General features: G+C 35.3%; 2 protein-coding genes and 1 pseudogene across 2 annotated transcripts; all 3 read left to right on the forward strand.

Annotated features, from left to right (window-relative positions):
- The first annotated feature begins 5,350 nt into the window (after positions 1 to 5,350).
- Positions 5,351 to 6,358, forward strand: LOC126509008 (olfactory receptor 14A2-like). Its single transcript, XM_050154581.1, has one exon. It carries the CDS (start codon positions 5,351 to 5,353, stop codon positions 6,356 to 6,358), a length of 1,008 nt encoding a protein of 335 aa, XP_050010538.1.
- Positions 6,359 to 12,480: 6,122 nt separating this feature from the next.
- LOC126508941 (olfactory receptor 14A2-like) lies at positions 12,481 to 13,263 on the forward strand (annotated as a pseudogene).
- Positions 13,264 to 15,325: 2,062 nt separating this feature from the next.
- On the forward strand, positions 15,326 to 16,249 carry LOC126509002 (olfactory receptor 14A2-like). The gene has a single exon (XM_050154576.1). It carries the CDS (start codon positions 15,326 to 15,328, stop codon positions 16,247 to 16,249), a length of 924 nt encoding a protein of 307 aa, XP_050010533.1.
- Positions 16,250 to 24,355: the final 8,106 nt, after the last annotated feature.

Genomic DNA, 24,355 nt, shown 5'->3' on the forward strand with positions numbered 1-24,355 from the left:
TCTTTTTTGTTTAAACAGAAAAAGGGGAAATGATGTGAGAGTGATTTCTTACTAATAAAGAAACTGCCTAGGCCCCTTGATAGACCAACCCTTAGGTGGGTGGAGTACACAGAACAGAATTCTGGGAGAAAGAAGCTTAGTAGAGGAGTCTCCATGATTCTCCCGCTCCAGACAGACGCAGGTTAAGATCCTCCCTGGTAAGCCAGCTCGCGGGCTACACAGAATATTAGAAATGGGTTAGAACAATATGTAAGAGCTAGCCAATAAGAAACTGGAACTAGCCGGGCCAGGCAGTGTTTGAAAGAAAAAAAAATCGATTAGGATCTGTACCTTATAAGAAAACTATAAAAGTTTATTGCTGCTAATTTTGCTTTTCAAATAACTGACTTTCACTTATTGATCAAGATTTCTTAAGGTATCATGTGTTTCTGAAGTGACAAATGTTTGAATACATTAATGTCTTAGCCTTAAACACTCTAAGTCAAAATTATTAAGATTAAAGTACATTAGAAAAATTGTGGGTGGTGACTGTTTCTTATAAAATTTACAAAATTAAAATTACGTAAAAACAAATTTATGAGTGTGTTTTCAAAGAAGACTGGGGTGGAAAGATTCATCAAGGTTAGTATTTCACTGCATGCTGTGGTCTGGGTCACACACTGAATAAAAGGGAGTGGAAAATGAGGTGAAATATTTCATCTCTGTGCTTCTTAAAAACAGGTGGTCTGTGAGCATATGCCTCATGGTCATGACAGCATCCCTTTCTGAACGTGATGGATTATAGAAACAAACAATAAGGCAAATTATAAATTCCTTCATTAAATCACTGTCTAATTATTTTGACACAGTAATCCAAAATGTAAATAATATAAAACATTTATAATCAAGGAATGAGAGGCTAACTATCCAGCCTATATTTTTGAATACTTTGAAATTTATGTACCAGAAGACAGTGCAAAAATTTTAAACCAAGCCTCAGAGAAGCCCAAGAATGCAGAACTTAATAGAACTTCTGTTGAATTTGATTAGGTCAGATTTCACAGAGCCTGAAAATAGTGGATATTTCACTCACAAGCTTTCAGCCAAGAAACAAGGGCTCCACTGGGTTTTGCCAATTGGACATAAAAGTATTTGTATGGCTTTCTGACTTCTTTCTCTTTAGGTGAAGTATTTCTCCTAACTGCTATGTTCCTTGGGCTCTATATTGCCATCTGCTTTCCCCTGCAATATGATCCCATCAGGGTGGTGATACCTGTGTGCTGATGGTGGATGTGTCCTGGGCTACCAGGGTGATTTTTGGAGCCATATAAACAGCTGGCACATTTTCATTGCATCACTGTTTATCCCGTGTGATTCAACAATTTCTCTGTGATGCCCCCTCATTTTAGGCAAAGGAGTCCTTAAATGTTTGTTATAGATCTCTTCAGATTTCTTGATTAAAAGAGAGAGAGGGAGAAGTCCATTAAGAAAGAGTTAATATGACAATCTTCTGTGGCCCAGACACATAACCTAGCCTTACACAAAGGCTAGGTTTAGGCTACAGGATGAAATGAAATTCCTATATTTTATTTTTTATATTTTTGCATTTTATTGTTCTTCATCTCATTTATATGTTGATGCATTTTGATGCAAGGTAATTGTGCATGATATGGTGGTAATGTGATAATTTGATATATGTATAAATTAGTAATGATCACTTTGAGGTGAATTTTGAGTTCAAACATTCAAAATAGATTTTAATCTTTCTAAAGTTAACCCAAGTATAGTCAACATTCATGAAAGGACAATTCACTGATACATAAATGGACAGAAGCCCAAACTCAAACCGTGAAAATTTATTCCTAAACTCATTATCAAAATGTATTAAAAAATAAAAAAGAAATGGAAATAAAACTGAAAGAGAATAGGAAAGGAGGAAAGTCAGAAGTGAGAGAGCAAGAGAGGGGGAACAGAGGGCAGAGATATATTCAGAAAAGCTATAGAAGGAAGAGTGAGTAGGGAATGATATGTGTGGTAAGGAGAAAGAAATGATCCTGTATGGGAAAATGTGTTGTTTTATTCTTTAGGCAGCCGATTGACACATTTTCTATTGAGCATATCTGTACACTAATGTTATTATTTGGGACATTGATAATATTTACCCTGATAAAGTCCAGGCACTATGAATGGAGCATTTCAGTTTCACTTCAGTAACCAGATTCATCTCATGATATGCATGAGACAGAGATTTATTTGGAAATCTCCTCCTAGGCGTTATCTTCAACCTTTAATGCATAACTCATTTTTTCACCTCTAACATTGTCTCCAACTATATGCACTGGGCAGCTAAGCAAATGCATTTTTTATTTAATTTTGAAGAAAATATGATCATGTATTTTTTACTTATTCCAGTATATTTTCTGGACCAGATAAATCTAAGTTTTAATAACAGCATTTTTTACAACACTAATTGACATAAGACATGGGTTCTTAATAAGGCTATCCAGAAAGATTTGCCTTCTGGGACTAGTAGGAAGTAACCAGGTGACAGTGAGAGGTCTGTGAGGAATATGCTCGTTGTGTCTGGACTTAAATGAACCAGAGCAAAGTTTATAAGAAGGTGAAATATTTTCCATGTTGTTAATATTTGCTTCCTCAGGATGAAAAATGAAGATACTTCAACACTGAACTTTGAGTTTTATAACAACCTTAAAGAGAGCAGAATATTATATGATTTCAGAACCTACTAAAGAGAGCTGCATTTTCTGTTTTACTTTAAGTTGATTCAGTACTAACACAATCTCTTGAAGATGTAAACTATTTCACATGCTCAGGCTGACCTGCTGGAGAATCTAAAGAGTAACTCTTTTCTAAGAATGTGAAGAATCTGAATTTTTGTCAGGTACACATTTCAAATTTTCCCTGGTCAAATGTTAAAATAGGCTCTCTAAAACAACATTTTAAAATGTTATGGATATGGAAGAAATTGGGAAACATATTAATATCAATGTAATTAGCAGTGATTTATTCGCATTTCTATCTCTTATTTGTCTTCTTCCTGTGTTTCCCCAGCCTGAGGATTGTCAGAGCCTGGCAAGTGTCCAGGATCTCACACCTCCACCCCACATTTTGTCTGTGTACACAGACAGTTTTTCTGTAAATACTCCTAACAGGAATGATGTAATGTTTTATTAGAAATACGTTTTCCTAAGTGTCATCTTTTGGATACTTTGTCCTGTACACTTATCCTGTGCACATTGGTGGAAATCTTTTTAGTTTAGTTTCTCTGATTAATGAATAAATCATAATCACTTTTTGCAGTAAATCATGCGATCTGAGGACTGAAGCCTTTTTGGTGTTTAGAAAAATATTTGTACTTGCTCTTACATGCTTATCTTTGCCTTGTCGGGTGAGGAATAAAATGTCTGCATATACTATATATTAACCTCAATCACATACTCATGAAACAGACAAGTGCAAATACACTCATACACACAAAGAGTTATTTGTCTTCTGGTTTTTAAATAAAGAATAGAATTTCTAAATAATTCTGTCCTATTGTTCAAATATTATTTGAACATATAGAACTTGACCTGTGTCAAGACATACTAGATAATATTCAAAAGTGAATTTCAAGAAATATGACATTATAAAGAGAAATACTCAAGGAAATGAGGCAATATTAGGTTGGAGTTTCTTAAGTGGATTCCTATGCTATAGGGATCCTAGCTTTTAGAAATAACAGTGCATTAGGAATAAGTGATCTCCACAGAAAACAAACATTAAACAATAATGAAATTAGGACAGTGATATAGAAAATATCAGTGCACTGGACAGCCTTATCTTTCAATGCACCAACAAGAATTTCAAGGTTAAACAGGGAAGTGAGTAATAACTTCCAGGTCAGACTGTAGACTGGGAGAGTCTTGTCTCGGTCTGATTGCACAGTGTCTCAACAGTGACCATAAAATTATAGTGGGCTTTTCTTAGAGAGGCAATAACTGTTTAATCGAAAGATAAATGTTAGGATGAGAAACCTCTATTTGCTTTGCAGACTGTATAGATGCCATGTGTTTTATTTGGAAGATTTGAGGTTTCTTTCCAGTTTGATTATGACTCCTTTTTTAGAGGGTCAGCCTCATCAGTGCCTATAAAGCTACCTACAATACTCCACTGTTTAAGACAGGTTTAGGGAAAGGGTTAAAGGCTCCTTGCTGGTCATTTATAGATGATGTAAAAGATGATGGTTGATACATTGGAAATATCTTAGTCAGTCTTTCCTTCTGCCTTTAAGGGACAGCATTACTTTCCAAAGGTAGACACATTGCCTGTCCTCAGAGTAGAGCATAAGTTTCTCTTGAAGTTTAAGACAATCAAATGAAAAGTAAATTATGGGATAGATGCCACATCTATCTTACCCTTAGATTTCCATTAGACATTTGAAGTGATTTTAAGTAAAGCAGCATGAAATATGGATTTTCATTTCATTAATATTTTTTAATTAAAACTGTTAGGAAAGAGTTGTCAGAAATATTCATTAAATTAGTCAAAATTTTACTGTCCAAACTCATAGCCATCTAGTATAAATGCAAGCTTGTGTCTATAGGATTTTAAAAAAACACATTATTCTAATTTTACCCTTTATGTGTTTTATTTTTCTGCATCTTTCTTTTGTTTATTATATTGATACATAGTAATTGTGTATTATAAGGAGTAATATTATGTGTTGATGCGTATGCAATTATAATACTGAGGTAATTTTTAGATATATAATAAACAAGGTGCTATTGTTCAAACATCCAAAATCTTTCTTAAAACCTACTAGCAAACTCAGTATCTATAAAAGAATAATACTACTCAAAGGGAAACAAGACCTTTCTATTGCCACGGAAATTTTTGCCTAAACTTATCATGGCAATAAACTTAAAGTGGTGAGAATAATTTATGTCAAATATATGTTTTGCTACTCAGAAGACTGAAGATTCTATACCTGAATCTTAAAAAAATTAAGTCTGCATATACAGAATCTTAAGGATGTACCAATGATGATTATAGAGAAGGGGGAGATAGAAATGATGGAAAGGGGAGAAATAAAAATGAGGAAAGTCAGAGAGAAGAGAGTGAGGGAGGACAGAAAGATGAAGACACAAACACAAAAATACAAGGAATACAAATTAAAGAGAGACAGAAAGTAAGGCTGTGAGGGGAAGTTAGAATGAAATGAGATGGGGGGCGGGATATGTGTACCCTATATGTAGTTTCCTGGATATTTTTCTCTGAGCATATTTGTGCATCAATGTTATTACTTACAGCAGCCCCAGTAATTATTCATTATTTCTTCCATGGTGACAGGCCCTGAAAAGAAGCTAGTATGGCCAATGTCACTGCAATAACCGGATTCTTCTTTATGGGGATCTCTGACATCCAGGAGCTACAGACTTTATGTGGAGTGTTCTTCCTACTGATGTACATGGCGGCCCTAGTAAGTAACCTGATCATCATCACTCTTATCACCCTTGACCTGCAGCTTCAAACACCCATGTACTTCTTCCTGAAGAATTTGTCCCTGCTGGATGTCTTCTTTGTGTCAGTTACCATCCCAAATTTAGTTGTAAATAGTCTAATACACAACAGTTTCATTTCCATTCTTGGTTGTGCGGTTCAGGTATTCTTATTGAGCTCCTTCACAGGAGGGGAAGTATTTATTCTCACTGCCATGTCCTATGACCGCTATGTTGCCATTTGCAGTCCCCTGCACTATGATGCCATCATGAATGGTGGTATCTGTGTGCTGATGGTGGGTATTTCCTGGGCTACTGGAGTACTCTTTGGAGCCATAAATACAGCGGGAACATTTTCTATGTCATTCTGTGGCTCCAATGTGATCCCACAGTTTTTCTGTGATGTTCCCTCATTGCTAAGGATTTCCTGCTCTGAAACACTTGTGCTCATTAATTCAAGTCTTGGGATTGGTCTGTTTCTAGGCATGTCTTGCTTTACTTGTGTGGTGATCTCTTACTTTTACATTTTCTCCAATGTTCTTAAGATTCCTACTAATAAAGGTCAGTTCAAAGCATTTGCCACATGCATCCCCCACCTCACTGTGTTCACTGTTTTCATTGCCACTGCTTGCTTTGTCTATCTGAAGGCTCCCTCAATAGTACCATCAATCGCAGATAAGATCTTTTCTGTGCTCTACACTCTGTTACCTCCAGCACTCAATCCTTTGATCTACAGTCTGAGGAACAACGATGTCAAATGTGCTCTGAGGAGGTTACAGCAAAATATCTGCCACAGGGGTTCACTTCATTTAACACTTCAACGTATCTGTCAGTGGTATAGTGCCTTACAAGCCGAAAGGAAGATTTGTCATTTTTGACATAGGAAAGAGAAGTGTGAACACTCCTTTTTGCCTTGGTTGATGAACACTCAGCATAAGGACGATATGATCTAAGATCAGAAATCTTATTATATGTGACTAACATTTGATGTCATCATACCAGTTTATGATTCTGATGTGCTAAATCTGTTCTCACTTGGGAACAATTTTATCTTAAAGGACTTATCACTTTGATCATGGTAAGATTAAATAACTTATCATTGGATAACTCATTATATGATTTATTTACAAACAAAAATAACAGTCAAAAAATCAGCTTATACAGCAGAAGCAAGTGATCAATAAAGGTAAATTTAAATCTATTTTTTTCTCTGCTAATCTTTCTAGTAATTATAAAGAATAGGCAAGAAATCAACTCAATTGGTGTAGTTTCTATTGGGCTTAATCTTTAAAGAAGTATCAGATGCTTAAAGCAAAGGCAAAACTGAAGGAAGATGTGATACAAATTCAAAGGGAGAAATAGTAGCCACTTTGGTTGAGGGTATTATAAGAAAGACACTGGAGAGGTTGAAATTTGTGTGGAATATTTTCTGTAGTTTCTCCTGAATAGAAACAGTATAAGTGAGAGGGTGGAGGCTCCCAATTCTAAAGCTTGCATCTAAATTCTCTTTTATGCTCTAGATAGTTTAAAAACACAATTCCCTTTCCAACATTATAGAAATGTTAAAAATCTGCTAAGGAGAGGAGGAACTTTCTGACTTTCCTAGTGGCCTGGAAGGGCTTTTGCAATCTGTGAAGCTATTCGAACTCCATGCATCAAGCAGCAGCTATGCAGCTACTGTGAGTTGTCACCAATAATGAGAATGGAAGGTTTGGGTATTGCAGCTGTAGCTGAGTCTCCCATGCTCCTGTAACCCCAATAAACACACTGGTTTACCAAATAGAACTTTGATGGTGTTTCATAAATCTTTCTGTGTTTCTCTATCTGGTCTGGGGTGGTGTTCCTCTACAGATAAAGATAACACATAGCTATCCATGTATCTTTGTCAGGCTGCACACAGTGCAGGAAAGCATCACTCCTAACTAGATGCAGGTGAGTGTTCTCATCCGTGTTGGGAAAGAAGCTACGAAACCTACTACAGTTGAAAAAGACAAGAATCACTGGTTCATAAAATATTTCTCGAGGTGAATTTACCAGTCTCTTCCAACACAAAATATTTTCTTTACAAACTTTTAAATCTTTCTGTACATTCTGTACTTTATCAGAACAATTATCTGCCCTTTTAATTTAATTGGTTGAAAAACTAAAATATTTTCCAGGAGGTTTTTATAAAGTACAAGCAAATTTAATTACAGTAGTAATGAAATATAGTTATTTTGAAAAAGGGTTAATATAATCATTGTAAAGGATTAAGACAATGTCCAAGTTCCTTATATCCTATTCCATCTGAGACACACGCATAATGAAACAAATCATTTTTCTCTCTCTTTCAAACAGAAAAAATATATACTCACCCTTCTGGAATATACTCATGATCTTTAAAACCGTTGTTCATAACAATTTCCTTGAACAATGTGCATGTCCTTAAAACCTCCATCCACTGAGCTACATAAAGTTCTGCTAGTAAAACTAAAGAAGTACATTTTAAAAGAAAGTAACTAAACTATGCTTGACTCAACTAGCTGTGTATGATTTTTCTATATTGCACCTCAGTATAGTCAATCTCAAGACCTAAATTACAAAAATCAAAGGAGACAAATAAACTACATCAAACTATAACACCATCAACATTTGCTGTTCTGTAAACAAAACCCTTCTCCATACCTTAACATGGTCCACAAAAAATTACTCTCTCCAATATGTGATGTGCAGATTGCAACTGTTTTTTTACTTCACAAATAAACTTTTGTTTACTTGTCTTTTGTATCTGTTTAACAATTTGTTCATTGATGAAGCTAAAATCATACTAAGAAAGTCTTAGATCTTTGTTGTCCAATCTCCCTCAAAGATGTGTAGTCTTGCCTATACACCCTTGTGCTGCGTGACTGAGAATAATATCCTGAACTCACACACGTGAAATTTTGTCATCCTAGATCATAAACTGGGTAAGCTAAATTCTGACTTTTGATTTGCATCTTTTTGTTTTTTTTCTTGTCTACCTCTTTTTAATGCGAGCTAGGTGCTTTTTCTTTGGGTTTATACTCAATCAACATTTATTTTAAGCGTAGTTCAAAGATACTAGGATCCATTTTGCTCTATCCAGATCTTACTGATGCAATAAAATGGGATGGAGAGGAGATCTGAGAAAAAATGGTAATAGTTTGCAAAAAAAATGAGAGGGAGACAGAGACAGAGAATAACTATAATTCTTCTCGATTACAGGTGGCATAACTAAAGAGTACACTTGTAGAAATGTGATTGTTATGCCAATAACTCAAAAAGAAGTATGCAGGTTTAGGGCACAAGAATATTGTGTCTTTGAAATTCATTTTCAGAAATCATACAAATTTAGAGGGAAAATTAGGATATTTAAACAAAGCAGTATAATAGAAGTATTAGAATTGAAAACATCATTTTATCTAAAAAGAAGACTTGTAGAAAGAAGGAGCAGAAGATGCTACCAAGAAGAAGAAGTAGTATTGATAATGAGGACTGGGGTGCTTTACAGATGCCAAAGACTTTACTGCAATACCAACAACTTTGAAACTATCACAGAAAACACATAAAGTTAGAGACATAGGTAAAGATTATTTTTTCAGATTTGTTTTTCACACTTATTACAATTTTTTGGAATTTTGCATTTTATTATTATATTTATATAAAATAAATGGACAATTTTCTATATAGATACCATATACCAAAATTAAATCAAGATCAGGTGAGCAATTAAAATAGACCTATAAACTGAAAAGAAATGGAAGCTGTCATTAAAAGTCTCCCAATCAAAAAGAAAGTCCAGAGCCAAATAATTTTAGTGCAGAAGTCTACCAGAACTTCCAAGAAGAGTTAATACCTATACTCCTCAAAATGTTTCACTAATAGAAACAGAAAGAACATTGCCAAACTCTTTTTATGAGGCTACAGTTACCCTGACGCCAAAATCACACAGAGACTCAGACATGAAAGAGAATTACAGACCAATCTCACTCATGAACATAGATGCAAAAATACTCAAAAAATACTGGCAAACCAAATCCAAGAATGCATCAAAAAAATTATCCACCATCATCAAGTTGGCTTCATCCCAGAGATGCAGGGAGGGTTCAACCTACAAAAATCTATCATTATAATCCATCATATAAATAAAGAAAAAACATATAATCATCTCATTAGATACTGAAAACGCATTCAACAAAATCCAACACCCCATCATGATAATGGTTTTGTAAAGATCAGGATTGCAAAGAGCATATCTAAACATAATAAAAGCAATATACAGCAAGCTGACAGCCAACATCAAATTAAATGGAGAGAAACTCAAAGTGATTCCACTAAAATCAGGAATAAGGCAAGGCTGTCCACTCTCTCTATAGCAATTCAACATAGTTTTTGAAGTTTTTGCTATGGCGATAAGAAAATAAAAAGGAAGGTTGTTTCCTAATTTTCTGAGAAATCACCACAGTGACATCCAAAGGGGTTGTACTGAAGAAAACATGTTTCTGCAAACTAGAGAAAACACGTTTTTCTGAACTAGTTGTGACCCCACCCTGCCTGTTGACTAGAACGTTAGGTGTTTTCCAACAACCTGCAGGTGCTTCCCTGCCTTTCGCCTGACCCAACAACCGCCTGTCCTGCCTTTGACATAACCAATCATAGTAAATGCCCTTAAAATGAGCCAATCCCTGCATTTGACAAACAACCCACTGTACCCCCTCCCTGAATATGTGGGGTTTTTTTTTTGTTGTTGTTGTTGTTGTTTTTTGCCAAATGTATTGGCTATCTTGGTTTCTTTTGCTTTTCCTTATGAAGTTGACTACTTTGGAAAATTCAAGATACCATTATTTTTTTCTGCTGCATAGTACTCCAGAACCTAAATGCACTTCAACCAAAGAATGGATAAAAAAAAATCATTTTTAGTGAGGTAACCCAGACCCTGAAAGACAATTATCACATGTGCTCACTCATAACTGGTTTTTAAACATAAAACAAATAAAACCATCCCACAAATCACAATCCCAGAGAACCTAGACAACAATGAGGAATCTAAGAAAGACATACATAGATCTGATCTACATGGGAAGTAGAAAAAGACAAGATCTCCTTAGGGGAGGCGGGAGGCAGAGAGGGAAACAAAGAAAAATGCAAGTCTCAATAAAAACAAATAAATAAAATAAAGAAAGAAAGAAAAGAAAAAGAGATCAAAGAGCTTCAAATCAGATAGAAAGAAGTCAAACTTTCATTATTTGCAGATGATAGGATAGTATATATAAGTGAATCCAAAAACTCTACCAGGTGCAGCGCACAACACCTGTCTGTGCTCTTTGTGCTACCGTACAGTTTGCCAGCTTCGGGCAAGGGACTGGAGATTGAAACACACAAAGACTCACACAAAGACAGACAGAGAGACAGGGACACAGACCTCTAGTCACTGGTAAGAAGCCCTATATTCAATAGCACCACGGAGGCTTATAAACCCAACAGTCAAGTGGGCCTACAGGTGAAAACCTTATCCCCTGATCCTCAAGGCAAGGCAACATGGGCTCGTGAAGCAGAGCTGGTAAACAACTTTGACACAGCTTTCAGTAACTCAGATCAGAAGGAAAGTAAAGATCTCTAGCAGGGAAGAGCAGCTGGAGGCCAGGACTCCAAATGGTCCCAAGAACCAGGGAACTCCTACAGCTGACAAATACCTTCAGTAATGTGGCAGGATACAAGATCAACTAAAAAAAAAATAATAGCCCTCCTATATAGAAATGAAGGGGCTGAGGAAGAAATCAGAGAAACATCACATTTCAACACAATTAAAGTAAATTATTGGAGAGATGCCAAGCTTTTACCTTACCTTTTTCTTTCCATTGGACATTTTCAGTTGTTTTAGGTAAAGAAATATCTAAATTTGGGTTATTATTTTTTAAGATTTTTCATGAGCCAGACAATGGTAGCACATGCCTTTAATCTCAGCACTTGGGAGACAGAGGCAAGCAGATCTCTGTGAGTTTGAGAACATCCTGGTCTACAAGAGCTAGTTCCAGGACAAGTTCTAAGCTACAGAGAAACCCTGTTTCAAAAAAAATTCTTGATGAAAACTGTTAAGCATTGTCACAAGCATTTAGTAAATCAGTCAAATTTTTGTTGTTCAAACTAATGGCAATCTTATATAAATGAAAATTGTGTCTATAGGATTAAATAAAACAATTTTATTTTTACCTTTTCTCCATTTTATTTTCTATATTTTTATTTTGTTTATGCATATAGATTCATAGTAATTCTATACTATATGTGATAATATGATCTTGAAACATGTAATTTTAATATGGAGGTAATTTTTAGATATATCTTTATAGCTATCTAACATGACGGCTATTTAAGTACTTAAAATCCGTTCTTACAACTTGCTGACATATACTCAGTATTCATACAAGAATAACTTACTAATATATAAATGCAAAAAAAATCCTAAAACCATTGTAAATTGTTCTAAACTAATGATGACCATAGACACAAGATTATAAGACTATTTTATATCACATATTGCTGATACATTTAGAATATTTAAGGTTCTACATCTGAATTATAAAAAATATAGGTTGTATATAGAGAGTCTTAAGGACAATTCAAGACTAAACAGAGAGAGAAAGACAGAAGGGAGGGAGAGAGAAATAGAGAGAGAGAGAGAGAGAGAGAGAGAGAGAGAGAGAGAGAGAGAGAGAGAGAAGAGAAGAGAGAAAGGTGAGAGAGGAGAAAAGTCATAGAGATAGTGATTATGGGGGAAATGATGGAGATATATACATATTCACAAAGAATAAACAGTAGGGAGAGATAAGGAATAAAAATATGCCAGGAAGAGAAATGTTTAGAAATTTTTCTTTCCCTTATGTGTGCCTGAATTCTTGAATTCTTTTCAAGTGAATATATATAGAAATCAGTGTTACTACTTACAGCAGTACCAGCATTTCTTCATTTTCCCTTTCATGCTGACAGGGCCTGAAAAGAATCCAGCATGCTCAATGTCACTGCAGTAAGACGATTCACCCTTATGGGGTTCTCTGACATCCATGACCTGCGGACTTTATGTGCAGTGTTCTTCCTAATAATGCATATGACACCTCTAATAATAACCTGGTCATCATCACTCTCATCATCCTTGACCTGCAGCTTTAAACACCCATGTACATCTTCTTGAAGAATTTGTCCTTGTTGGATGTCTTTTTTTTTTTGGTGGGGGGGGGTGGAATTTTCGAGACAGGGTTTCTCCGTAGCTTTTGGTTCCTGTCCTGGAACTAGCTCTTGTAGACCAGGCTGGCCTCGAACTCACAGAGATCCGCCTGTCTCTGCCTCCCGAGTGCTGGGATTAAAGGCGTGCGCCATCATCGCCCGGCCTGTTGGACGTCTTCTTTGTGTCAGTTCCTATCCCAAATTTCTTTGTCAATAGCCTAACTCACAACAACTCCATTTCCATGCTTGGTTGTGCATCTCAGGTATTTTTAATGACTTGTTTTGCAGGAGGGGAATTATTTGTCCTGAAGGCCATGTCCTATGACCGCTATGTTGCCATCTGCTGTCCCTTGCACTGTGATGTCATTGTGAATGGTAGTATCTGTGTGCTGATAGTGGGTGTTTCATGGGCTACTGGTTACTCTTTGGAGCCATATATACAGCTGACACATTTTCTATGCCTTTCTGTGTCTCCAAAGTGGCCCCACATTTTTTCTGTGGCATTCCCTCATTGCTAAAGATCTCATTCTCCAAAATGCTTTTAGTCATTTATACAAGTAGCAGATAATTCTGTCATAAAACCAAGATTTCATATTTAAAACTAAACATCATCCAGCATGCCTTGTTAGGTTTCAGTTTTTTATTGACTTCATCTTTCTTTTTTGTTACCATGTTATTCTCTTTTATAATGGGAAATTTTACTCTGTGCCATTGAATACATGAAGATTATAATTTGATTTTTGATATTTCAAAACCAGACAAAAGATTGTCCTGAGTTTTAGGATAAATTAAGTCATTCACCTATAAATATTTATCTAATTTAAATTGTTTTTTAGTATGTATGTTGCTGTGTACATGTGAATGATGTACATCATATGCAAGAATAGGACATTAGAGCAGGAGTTATATGTATTATTGGTATAATAGCAATATATTATGTGTTATCAGGACCAAAATGACATCCCAAGAAGAACCAGTACCCACCCTTAACCAATTATTAACCTCTCCAAGACTTTTTACCAAAGAAATTTGAAAAGTTTCTTGATTTTTAAGACTTTAGGGATATTTATATGTGTACTAAACTTATTTGTCATAAGAAATAAACATAAGACTTTCAGAATCACTGGGTAATGTTATGCTTTAAAAGTTGTATCTCAGCTTGATTTGGGCATAAAGTTGACAGGTAATAGAGATGAGATGGTTTATATTATTGTCAATTTGATGAAATTTAGAATGAGTAAGAAAGACATTTTGGCATGTCTCTAAGGGCATTTTCAGAAAGACTTGACCACAATAAGAAAATGTCCTCTATGTGTTGGTGGCTCTAATTTTGGATTTACATCCTGGGCAGACAAAGAAAAGTGGGGCAGAGTATCATTAGAGTGATATAGTTTGTCATTTTCTGCTTCCTGACTGTAAGTACACTGTGACCAGCTCTTTAATAGTCTTTTCTTGTTTGTTTCTTTTTCAAGACAGGGTTTCTCCATAGCTTGAGGGCCTGTCATGGAATTAGTTCTTCTGGACCAGGGTGGCCTCAAACTCACAGAGATCTGCCTCCCGAGTACTGGGATTAAAGGCGTGCACCACAACTGCCCATCTTCTTTCATAATTTTACTACTGTATTTTCTCTGCCATGTTGTATCTTCAAATCAGGAGCTAAAGTCAATCTTTCCTTTCTCATGTTGTTTTCCCCCAATCTATTTTTTGTCAGTCTTGAAAAAAGTAATTAAAACAAGTTGTATGGCAGGACTTTTTAATCAAAGATCCTAATTTTTGCATGTTATACTATTTATTTGCAACTATCATGTGTCTCCAACTCTAGGCACTGTGCAACTAAGGAAATACATAATTAATTTAATTGGGGGAAAATATGACCATCCTCTTCATGGTCTAATCCAGTGTATTTTCTGGGGACTAAGTATTGTTGTCTGTAGAAAGCATCAATTATTATAACACTAATTGTTTTAAGATATTCTTAACAAGGTTACCTGGAAATATTCACCTTTGGGAATTCCAAGGGAGTAGCCAAGTGACATAAGAAGGTCTGTTAGAGAGGTTTTGATTGCACATGGTTTAATAAAAATTCACATTACTGTTTACAAAAAGATGAAATTTTTTCTTATTCCCTATATTTTCATGCTCATGCTAAGAAATTAATACAGGTAAGCTAAGATCTTAGGGTTTTCTTACAGCCAAAAGAGTTAAAAATATATTTGGGTATCATAGTTTCCAAAGGGAACTCCATGTTCTATTATTGTAGCAGGTGGTCTACTGATAAATTGAATCCTACTAGATATGAAAATACTTCCCTTCTGCATATTGTCTTACTGAAAAAATCTTTCTAGAGAAAACTGAAAACTATCTCTTTTCTAGGAATTTGAAGAACCTGAAGTATTATGAAATAGAAATTTCAAATTTCAAATGTTAAAATATTAAAATATACTGCTTAAAAATATTTAAAATATTGTAGATATGGGTGCATTTTTAAAAGTGATTAAATGTGATATAGTTTAACAGTGGCTTGTTCACCTTTAGGGTTTTTTTTATTTGACAACTTTCTGTATTTCTCCAGCTGGAGCAGTCTAACAGCCTGGCACATGTCTTGAATTTTCGACCTCTACCGCATTAGTATGCCCAATGTCACTACAATAACTGGATTCATCCTTATGGGCTTCTCTGACGTCCAGGAGCTACAGACGTTATGTGGAGTGTTCTTCCTAATGATGTACATGGTAGCCCTAATAAACAACTTTATCATCATCATTCTTACCACCCTTGACATGTATCTTCAAACACCCATGTACTTCTTCCTGAAGAATTTGTCCCTGTTGGATGTCTTCTTTGTGTCTGTTACTATCCCAAATTTCATTGTCAGTAGCCTAACTCACAACAGTTCCATTTCCATTATTGGTTGTTCCCTTCAGGTATTTTTAATGACTTCTTTCTCATCAGGGGAAGTTTTTGTGCTAACTGCCATGTCCTATGACCGCTATGTTGCCATTTGCTTTCCCCTGCACTATGATGCCATCATGAATGTTGGTACCTGTGTGCTGATGGTGAGTGTTTCATGGGCTACTGGGTTACTCTTTGGAGTTTTATATACAGCCGGCACATTTTCCATGCCTTTCTGTGGATCCAATGTGATTCCACAGTTTTTTTGTGATATTCCCTCTTTGCTAAGAATTTCCTGCTCTGAAACACTTGGGGTCATTTATTCAAGTCTTGGGATTGGTCTTTGTCTAGGTACATCTTGTTTCATCTGTGTTGTGATCTCTTACATTTACATATTCTCCACTGTGCTAAAGATTCCTACTAATAAGGGTCAGTCCAAAGCATTTGCCACGTGCATCCCCCACCTCACTGTGTTCACTGTTTTCATTGCCACTGCTTGCTTTGTCTATCTGAAGCCATTGTCAAACACACCATCAATTATAGACCGGCTATTTTCTGTGTTGTATACTTTGTTGCCTCCAACAGTTAATCCTGTGATCTACAGCCTCAGAAACACTGATGTTAATAATGCTTTGAGGAAGTTGCAGCAAAATATCTGCTAGAGAGGTCCACTCATTTAATACTTCAGAAAAATTAGAGAATGGTGTGATATGGCATAGGTTATAGGAATGATTTATGATTTTTGTCATTGGAAAGATAGGGGTGAATATCTATATATGATCATTTAGTGGTTCATTTCTTCTGTCTCTTAAGCAAATGGCAAAAAACATATAGAGATTGTTACGATTAAATTAGTCTATAATTAGTCTATAGTATATGAACTGCCTATGAAAATTTGCTCCTGACCTCTATAAAACTTAGTTGTGAGGCAGAACATTGTGAACATGATATGTTAAGTCCAGTGAATTCTGGAGATCGACCACATTTCATAATATAGCATCAGAATAGATGTACAGAGTAATTCTAGACAGATATTGGAATATTTATTTTGTAACTGCATGATCTGTGTCTTTCTTTGTCTAATGTCTGCAATCCAGGTACTTTTCTCCTTAATTCTGTAAAGACAAATGCATTCCATTTAGATGCTTTAGAGAGTCTTTGGAATCCATTATAATTACAGCAGAAATCACTTTGATTCAATTCTCGGAGTTTATTTCCTAATGTGTTTTATGGTAAAGATTATTCTTTATTGTGTGTTATCTTCTGGAGACTCTTTTACATAATACTTAATCTTGCATCTAAAAAATAATTCACTTCTCTATGATCCTACATACACATCTTCTAATGTTACATTGTGCTGTAATCAGTTGAACAAAATATTACTCTTAGTGTGTCCTGTACATCTTCATCTAGTAAATAATGAGACAAACACCTATTCCTTTAAATGAATTAAAAAAGAAAAATTATCCAGGTTTCTGCTATCTGTTCTGAGGTTATTAAGCCAACTGCACACTCACTTGCTCCTGAGCAATATGAAATTCTGTAAGACCTCCATACAATGGAAAAATATTATCTCCCACTGATGGGATTGGACCAATAAGCACACATTATAAGAATATTTGGCCCACCATCTTGAATCTTTATTTCAAGCACCATGTGTATATGACAGCTTAATTAAACTACAGTGCAATCTCAGCACCAATTTCTTAACAAAAGAGGAGACAAGAAAACCTCATTCATCTAGAGAGAGCACTCAATCAACATTTGACAACACAGTGAAATCAAGACCAGCTTTACCAGCATGGTCCTCACTTGCAAACTCATTGACCCCACTACTTCTTCATTTCTCATGTCTCTCACTTCTTAATGTTTTGCTTACTCACCTCAATGTCTCTCTAAAATTTATCTCGCTGTTAAAGCAAAAAGGAATTTAAAAAAAATTAAAAATCCTTTAATATAGGTTTATCATATTATTTCCCCCAACTCCTCAGAATATGCTCTAACACACACTCAACTTCATGCTCTTTGTCACACCACACATACACACACAAACACATACAAACACACATAACCAAAACCCAAAATGCACAGAACAAAAGTTTCTCATGGCCATCTAACCTGCAAGGTTTACTGAAAAAAAAAAATAGAGCCTCAATATATATAAAATATGAATAAGCTAAAAATTCTGAAGTCTCCATTTTCAAAGGTTTAGCCAAAGGTCACAATTCTGTAAATGACCCTAAATTCTCAAGAGAAAATATTAGCTTCCTCCCAAAGGTTTCATCTCTACCTAAGCAGTTACTTAAAAGCAAATTGCTTTTAGCAGGAATCTTATTATCATGAAGAGAGGAAGACATCAAACACCAAACTGAAAGTTTTACCACAAAAAGGTCAAAAGGAAACTAAAAATATAGAGAGTTTCAAAGACCATGGAGGATGGCATTTACTTAACAGCAATGAATTGAAAGAGAATTAAAGTAGACCATACAATGCAATGTAATAACCATAAGGGAGGAAAGGCAGGCCACACAAACACATACTAGAGAGAGAAAGACAGAGAGATCAGAATAAAACGTAGTCCTTAATGCAAAGAAAATCATACACTATGAAGACGAGACAGGTGAGTTTGGAAGACAGTGTGTGAGCTTTATGACATTTATGGCAGAAAAAAACAACTGGGTAAGCAAAGGGATTATATTGAATTCAAAGCATTCTCTCCAAACTCTGGTTTGTTTTGTATTGATAATTTGTTATGTGACAGAGCCACGGTGCGTTTAATTAATACCTTAAATATGTAAATCAGAAATAACCCAAATGTATTATCTTCAGTTAAAAATATCTATTTTTATAAGAAAGATAGTATCTTATATATTCAAACTTTGAAAATCCTACCCATGAGAAATTTAAACTACAACATGCCCTTAAGAATTGCTTAAAACAATATGTTTCCATGAAAATAGGATAGTTAGTTTCAACTTGTAGCTAATTTTCAAAATCACATGATATTTTAATAATAATATTTTAAATATATTTTCTTCCCCTTCTCTCCATTTTTTATGGAAAGCACCTTTGGGTGCCCCCAAGATAACCATGAACACAGAAAGGCTCGCTCCCTTCTTATACTGAGTAAAGTGATTTCACATATTCAACATCAGTATTATACATGTTTGTGGGTATTAGCATATTAAGATAATAAGTTTGTGTTATAATGGCTTATTTTACACATTTTGATTGCATTTGTTCTTTTATCTACTTCATTTCCTTATCCTCCTAGCTCCCTTTTGTTGGCAGAATATGACCAAGTTTTATTTAGGTGATCTCAGAATTAGTACTAAATCCATTCAACTATAAAGCACCATACACAGGTCTTAAAAACAGAAAATGATAATCACATATGAAACAAATATTAGTTCATAATACAGTAAAATTGTACTGGATGTATTAAAGTATCATCTCTTTTGACCTAAGAATCTGATGTTAGAGGAACCTGTGTAAAGGTCGCTGAAAAAATACAGTTTAAACATTGTCTGGGACTGTAGTCAAGCCTCTAGAAATAATTTTCACAGTTCTGTTTTGGAAACTTCTTTGGCTTCTGTTTTTAATCATCATTGTCTATAAAATAGTGTGATTTTAACACAAGGGCAACTCTCAATTCAACTGGTATAAAAGATTATTTTAGACAACATTTGAGAGACCAGGATCTAGGACCACATTTCTACTTTACTACAAATAATGTTTCCTAATGTGGTAATACTTTTCTGAATTTTTTTTACAATACAGAAAAAAAGAAATCCACAAACAAAGGGATCTTTAAAATATATTGCTAGGATCATCTGATGGCAGGTTAGAGCAACACTGGAATATCTTTGCAATCGCTTTCAAATGTTGTTTGATGACATTCTGGGCATTTGGGATGATGGATGCTAGGGACCTCAACAAACAGTTTTTAAAGGGATTTAAATAACAGTTACTAGAATATTATCTAAAGAACTGTGGTAGGAAATACATGACTATAGAGAGGAAAGACTAATTGCCTAAGATAAGTTGTCTCTGACCCTGTAACGTTCTACTCTGCAAGGACACAGACATCCTCATAAGTCTATTAATACTTTGTAGAATCTTTAACACGACCCCTCCTCACCATCACCAATCTTCAGTTCACAATATGAGCAAAAGGATGTTTATAGGTTTATGAAGATGATGTTAGATATGAAGTGTGACTGAAATACCAACTTTCATTTAGCATTGCAATTCTCATGATTGGCCTTCCAGCAACAAGAATAGATTAGAAAGAGCAAGTGTAGCAGTATATATTTAAGATTCATGACAGGGAGACACTCAATAATTAAGACCAAGATACCAAGAGAAATGATGCGTGTTCTTGAATGATGAAGTATGGTGTGAAGAAAACAGATACGATGGTAATAAGTAGATGAGAAATTAGAGTTTTTGGTGAGAATTCACTTGCTTACTTGTGTGCTATTTCTTCACTGTAGAGACAAGAAAAAATCTCCACATAGGTGGATTTTCAGGATGAAAGAATTACAGCTAATGACCCTCCAAGGTCTGCAGTTTTCTGTACTGCTTCTGTGTTTAAACACCTTTCTTGCCAAGACTCCATATTTTAGAGAATCATATTCAGATACTTCACAGTACTGGTAGCTGCCAATGTAAATTTGATTTGGTGCTCCTTGACTACATTTTACAAAATAAAAAAAAATGAATAACATCAAAAGATACTGACTTTTGGCTTTAGGATTCCAACAACTAAACAATTATAATTTTTGTAACCCATTGTACCTATCAATCTGCAAGATGCACAGGATGACACATAGTTAAGAATCATTTTAACAATTTGGAGGGTGGTAAAAACTTAATTAGCATTTACCCCTGATGATCTTATTCTATTTATTTTTCTCTTCTGGATCAATTACAACATCTAACACTATTTTCATTCAAATAAAATAATTAATAATCTATATATTATATGTTTTACTACTGCAGTGTAAGAAAATTAAAGCTATTTTTCCTTTACTCCTCGTAGATTCACCAGCTGGAACTATACAATTAGACATAAAATTATGAATGAAACAGAGCATGAAGAGGTACCTATCTTAAAAAGACAACCTCATACACAAGGACAGACAAAAGAAACAGGACAGAGTTTCACATTTATTTGCTTACCCATGTTATCATTGAACTATTTACAATATCTGCGAAATGGAAAGGACTTAAGCTTGTATTTTTAAGAAAGAGTTTCAAATTACATTATAGTCTTCACCTACTCTCAATTACTGATGTTACTGATGCAGAAACCCATTTTCTCCCAATTGTTTCATATAGATGTATTACTACTACTACTATCATTATCCTCATGATCATTAGATGAACAATACAGACCAGGGAATATAAATACTACTTCTGTACATTATGTTTAAGATTTAGAAAAGAACTTCGTCTCTGTAACTGTCAAATGTGGTTCCAATTTAAGTTGTTGGACCAATTTCAGAACAAATAGATGCTATTGTTTTCTATTGGAAGCATTTTACTTTCCTATTTGTCACACAGGTAAAAATTTAAACTACAGTGAATGGATCACCTTGAAATAGTTATCCTTTTTAGTTCTGGATAAGTCGGGCAGAGGCAGGATTTAATTCTTGGAACTCAGGATAACCACAAAAGTAATCTATTATATAGCTAACATGATGGCTTTAGTGAATATTCAGGAGATTTTTGCACATTAATTTCCACATCAGTTGACAGTGATAACACATGCTTGATGGTCTAAATGTCAAACTTTCAGGACATTACTTCTTTTCATCTTTCTAGGACTGCACTATACCAGTCTAAAGTCCTAAGTGAAGAAAGTCTGTTTCTGGTTTGAAGTTAGCACAATGGTCACAGAGAATGCGACTCTAGCTCAAGCCTTTCTTCTCTTGGGCTTCCCTGGGCCACAGACCCTACAGCTTTCTCTTTTCATGTTGTTTCTGGTGATGTATCTCCTTACCATTGGTGGTAATATGGCAATCTTGGTATTGGTCAGTACTTCACACCAGTTACATACCCCTATGTATTCGTTAATGAAATACAGGTATTTTTCCTAAAATTAAAGATCAGTTGCTATTTCTAAACAAAACAAGCAGAAGATTAAAATTAACGAAAGGAAATGGTTGTATGTACTGTTTTGTCCAAAATTAGATATAGAAATATTCTACCGTACCCCTTACAGCATTACAGTTGAAAGGAAACAGAGAAACAAATCCAAGAAAAATAAATGTTTAAGCATAGTTGTGACATAAAGTTACAAGAATTCTGAGATAAATCTATTTCTGGAAAATGAGTGCTTTCTTTGGTGGTAGAATTCTGGTTACCAGACCTGAGGTATATTTTCCAGAGAAGATTATAATATTTTGAGGTCCTTTAATAATTTCTTTTACTCCTTACCTATTCCTCATCCTCAGGGGGTTTGCAGTAATGTATCATCAATTGGTGAACTGTATACAGGCTTCATTAATGGCACCTGAAATAAAGAAGCAATAACAAAGAACTGTGTGCGTCTACTTGAAAGGAACATTATGCACCAAATTTTTAGGAGCCTAGTGGATGTTGTGAGATTAGAACTTTATTACCAGGAGGCCATTCAATATATAATCTTTCTCTGTAACCTACGGTTTTACTGACTTTCAGGGGTGCTGTTACAGGTGATTGCTTTGTTGGTGGTGGTTTTGAGATATGTTTCAGCTGTAAAATCCAAGTTGGCCTTGAACTGGTTTGGCACCAGTATGATTTAGGTGGTAAACAGGCTACTGTTACTATCAACTATTTCCCATAATACTAACTTATAAGATGATCATTTAGGCAGCTATTGCTGGTAAATGCCTTTAATCTTAGGACTGTGGAGGCAGAGGCAGACAGATCTCGCAATCTGAGGCCAGGATCATCTACCAAGCAAGTTCCACGAAGCAGGAATACAGAGAAACCCTGTTTAGAAAAAAAAAAATGAGCATTTAAAGATGTTAAGACAGGTTGACATTTTTAAAAACTTAGTTCCCTTAGTAATGAAAATCTAATATATAGAAAAATACAAGAAGTTGTCTTAAGTTTAATGGATATATTAATACCTCATTTGAAACTTGTAGATCTTTTCTTTCTACCTTGTCTCCTCATGGTTTTGATGCCGCAGGACGTGCACAAGATCAAGCCCATCAGCATTTCATCATGGATATGTGAGGAGCCCCTGAGCCTCAACATCCAGCTGAAGCACTGGGAGCTGATGGACGCTTTGCAGAAGGAAGATCTTTTTTTTTCCAAAACGATGTTTTAATATTTTTGTAATACCGTTTAAATTTAAATATAAAGATAAAAACCTGAGAAAATCTGAATATAAAATTACTAATGCTTCCTTGATATTCCTTTGAAACATTGAAGGAATAGAAACACAAATCTATGTGTTATATCTATACACACTTTATTTTTACATAACTACAATAGTAAAAGTGTTTTCACCCCAAAAGAATTTTTATACATATGTAGTTTATTTTAAAAAAAAAAAAAGAAAACAAGCTATCTTTCCCACTCCTTCCCCTCCTCCCATTCCCTACACATACTCCCCCGCAACATACCCCATTCACTCCTCAGAGAGGGTAAGGCACATTGCTTCAAGGCCCTCCCTACTATATCTAGGCTGAGCAAGGTATACATCCAAAGAGAATAGGATCCCAAAAAGCCAGTACACGCAGTAGGGATAAATCCTGGGTCCATTGCCAGTGGCCCCTCAGTCTGCCCCAGCCATGCAACTGTCAACCACATTCAGAGGGACTAGTTTGGTGCTATGTTTGTTCCTTCCCAGTCCAGCTGATGTTGCTGAACTCCCATTAGCTCGGGTAGACTGTGTCAGTGGGTGAACCCATCGCGGTCTTGACCTCTTTGCTCATATTCTCACTCTTCTCGCTCTTCAACTGGACTTGGAGAGCTCAGTCCAGTGTTCCTATGCAGATCTCAGCCTCTGTTTCCATCAGTTGCTAGATGAAGGTTCTATGGTGATATTTAAGATATTCATCAGTCTGACAAGAGGGCAAGGTGATAGATATGGATCTGCTTTTTTTTCTAGAGCTTTCAGCTGTGCTGTTAAGTCTCTAATGTGAGCTTTCTCCATTTTCTTTATGTGGGCACTTAGTGCAATGATCTTTCCTCTTAGCACTGCTTTCATACCGTCCTCATAGGTTTGGGTATGTCTTGTCCTTATTTTTGTTGAATTCAAGGAAGACTAATTTTTTTTATTTTTTTCCTTGACCCAGGGGTGGTTCAGTAGCTGACTGTTCAGTTTCCATGAGTTTGTAGGCTTTCTGGGGGTGGAATTGTTAAATTCTAACTTTACTCCATGGTGATCCGATAAGACACAGGTGGTTATTCTAAATTTTTTTGTATCTGTGGATGTTTGCTTTGTTACCAAGTATGTGATCAATTTTTGAGAAGGTTCCATGAGATGCTGAGAAGAAGGTATATTCTTTCCTGTTTGGGTGGAATGTTCTATATATGTCTGTTAAATCCATCTGATTTATTACATCTTTTAGTTCTCTTATTTCTCTGTTAAGTTTCTGTCTGGTTGACCTGTCCATTAGTGAGAGAGGAGTGTTGAAATATCCTACTATTAGTGTGTGGGGTTTGATGTATGATTTGAGTTCTAGTAATATTTCTTTTACATATGTGGGTGCTCTTTTATATGAGGGGCATAGATATCAGGATTGAGACTTCATCTTGATGAATTG

The sequence above is a fragment of the Alexandromys fortis genome, unplaced genomic scaffold (genome assembly GCF_014885135.2).
Source record: "Alexandromys fortis isolate MF-2015 unplaced genomic scaffold, M_Fortis_MF-2015_v1.1 scaffold_77, whole genome shotgun sequence".
NCBI classification, from domain to species: domain Eukaryota; kingdom Metazoa; phylum Chordata; class Mammalia; order Rodentia; family Cricetidae; genus Alexandromys; species Alexandromys fortis.

Excerpts from the sequence above, each read along its gene's own strand:
- LOC126509008 (XM_050154581.1), top strand. The coding sequence starts at position 5,351 with ATGGCCAATGTCACTGCAATAACCGGATTCTTCTTTATGGGGATCTCT.
- LOC126509002 (XM_050154576.1), top strand. The coding sequence starts at position 15,326 with ATGCCCAATGTCACTACAATAACTGGATTCATCCTTATGGGCTTCTCT.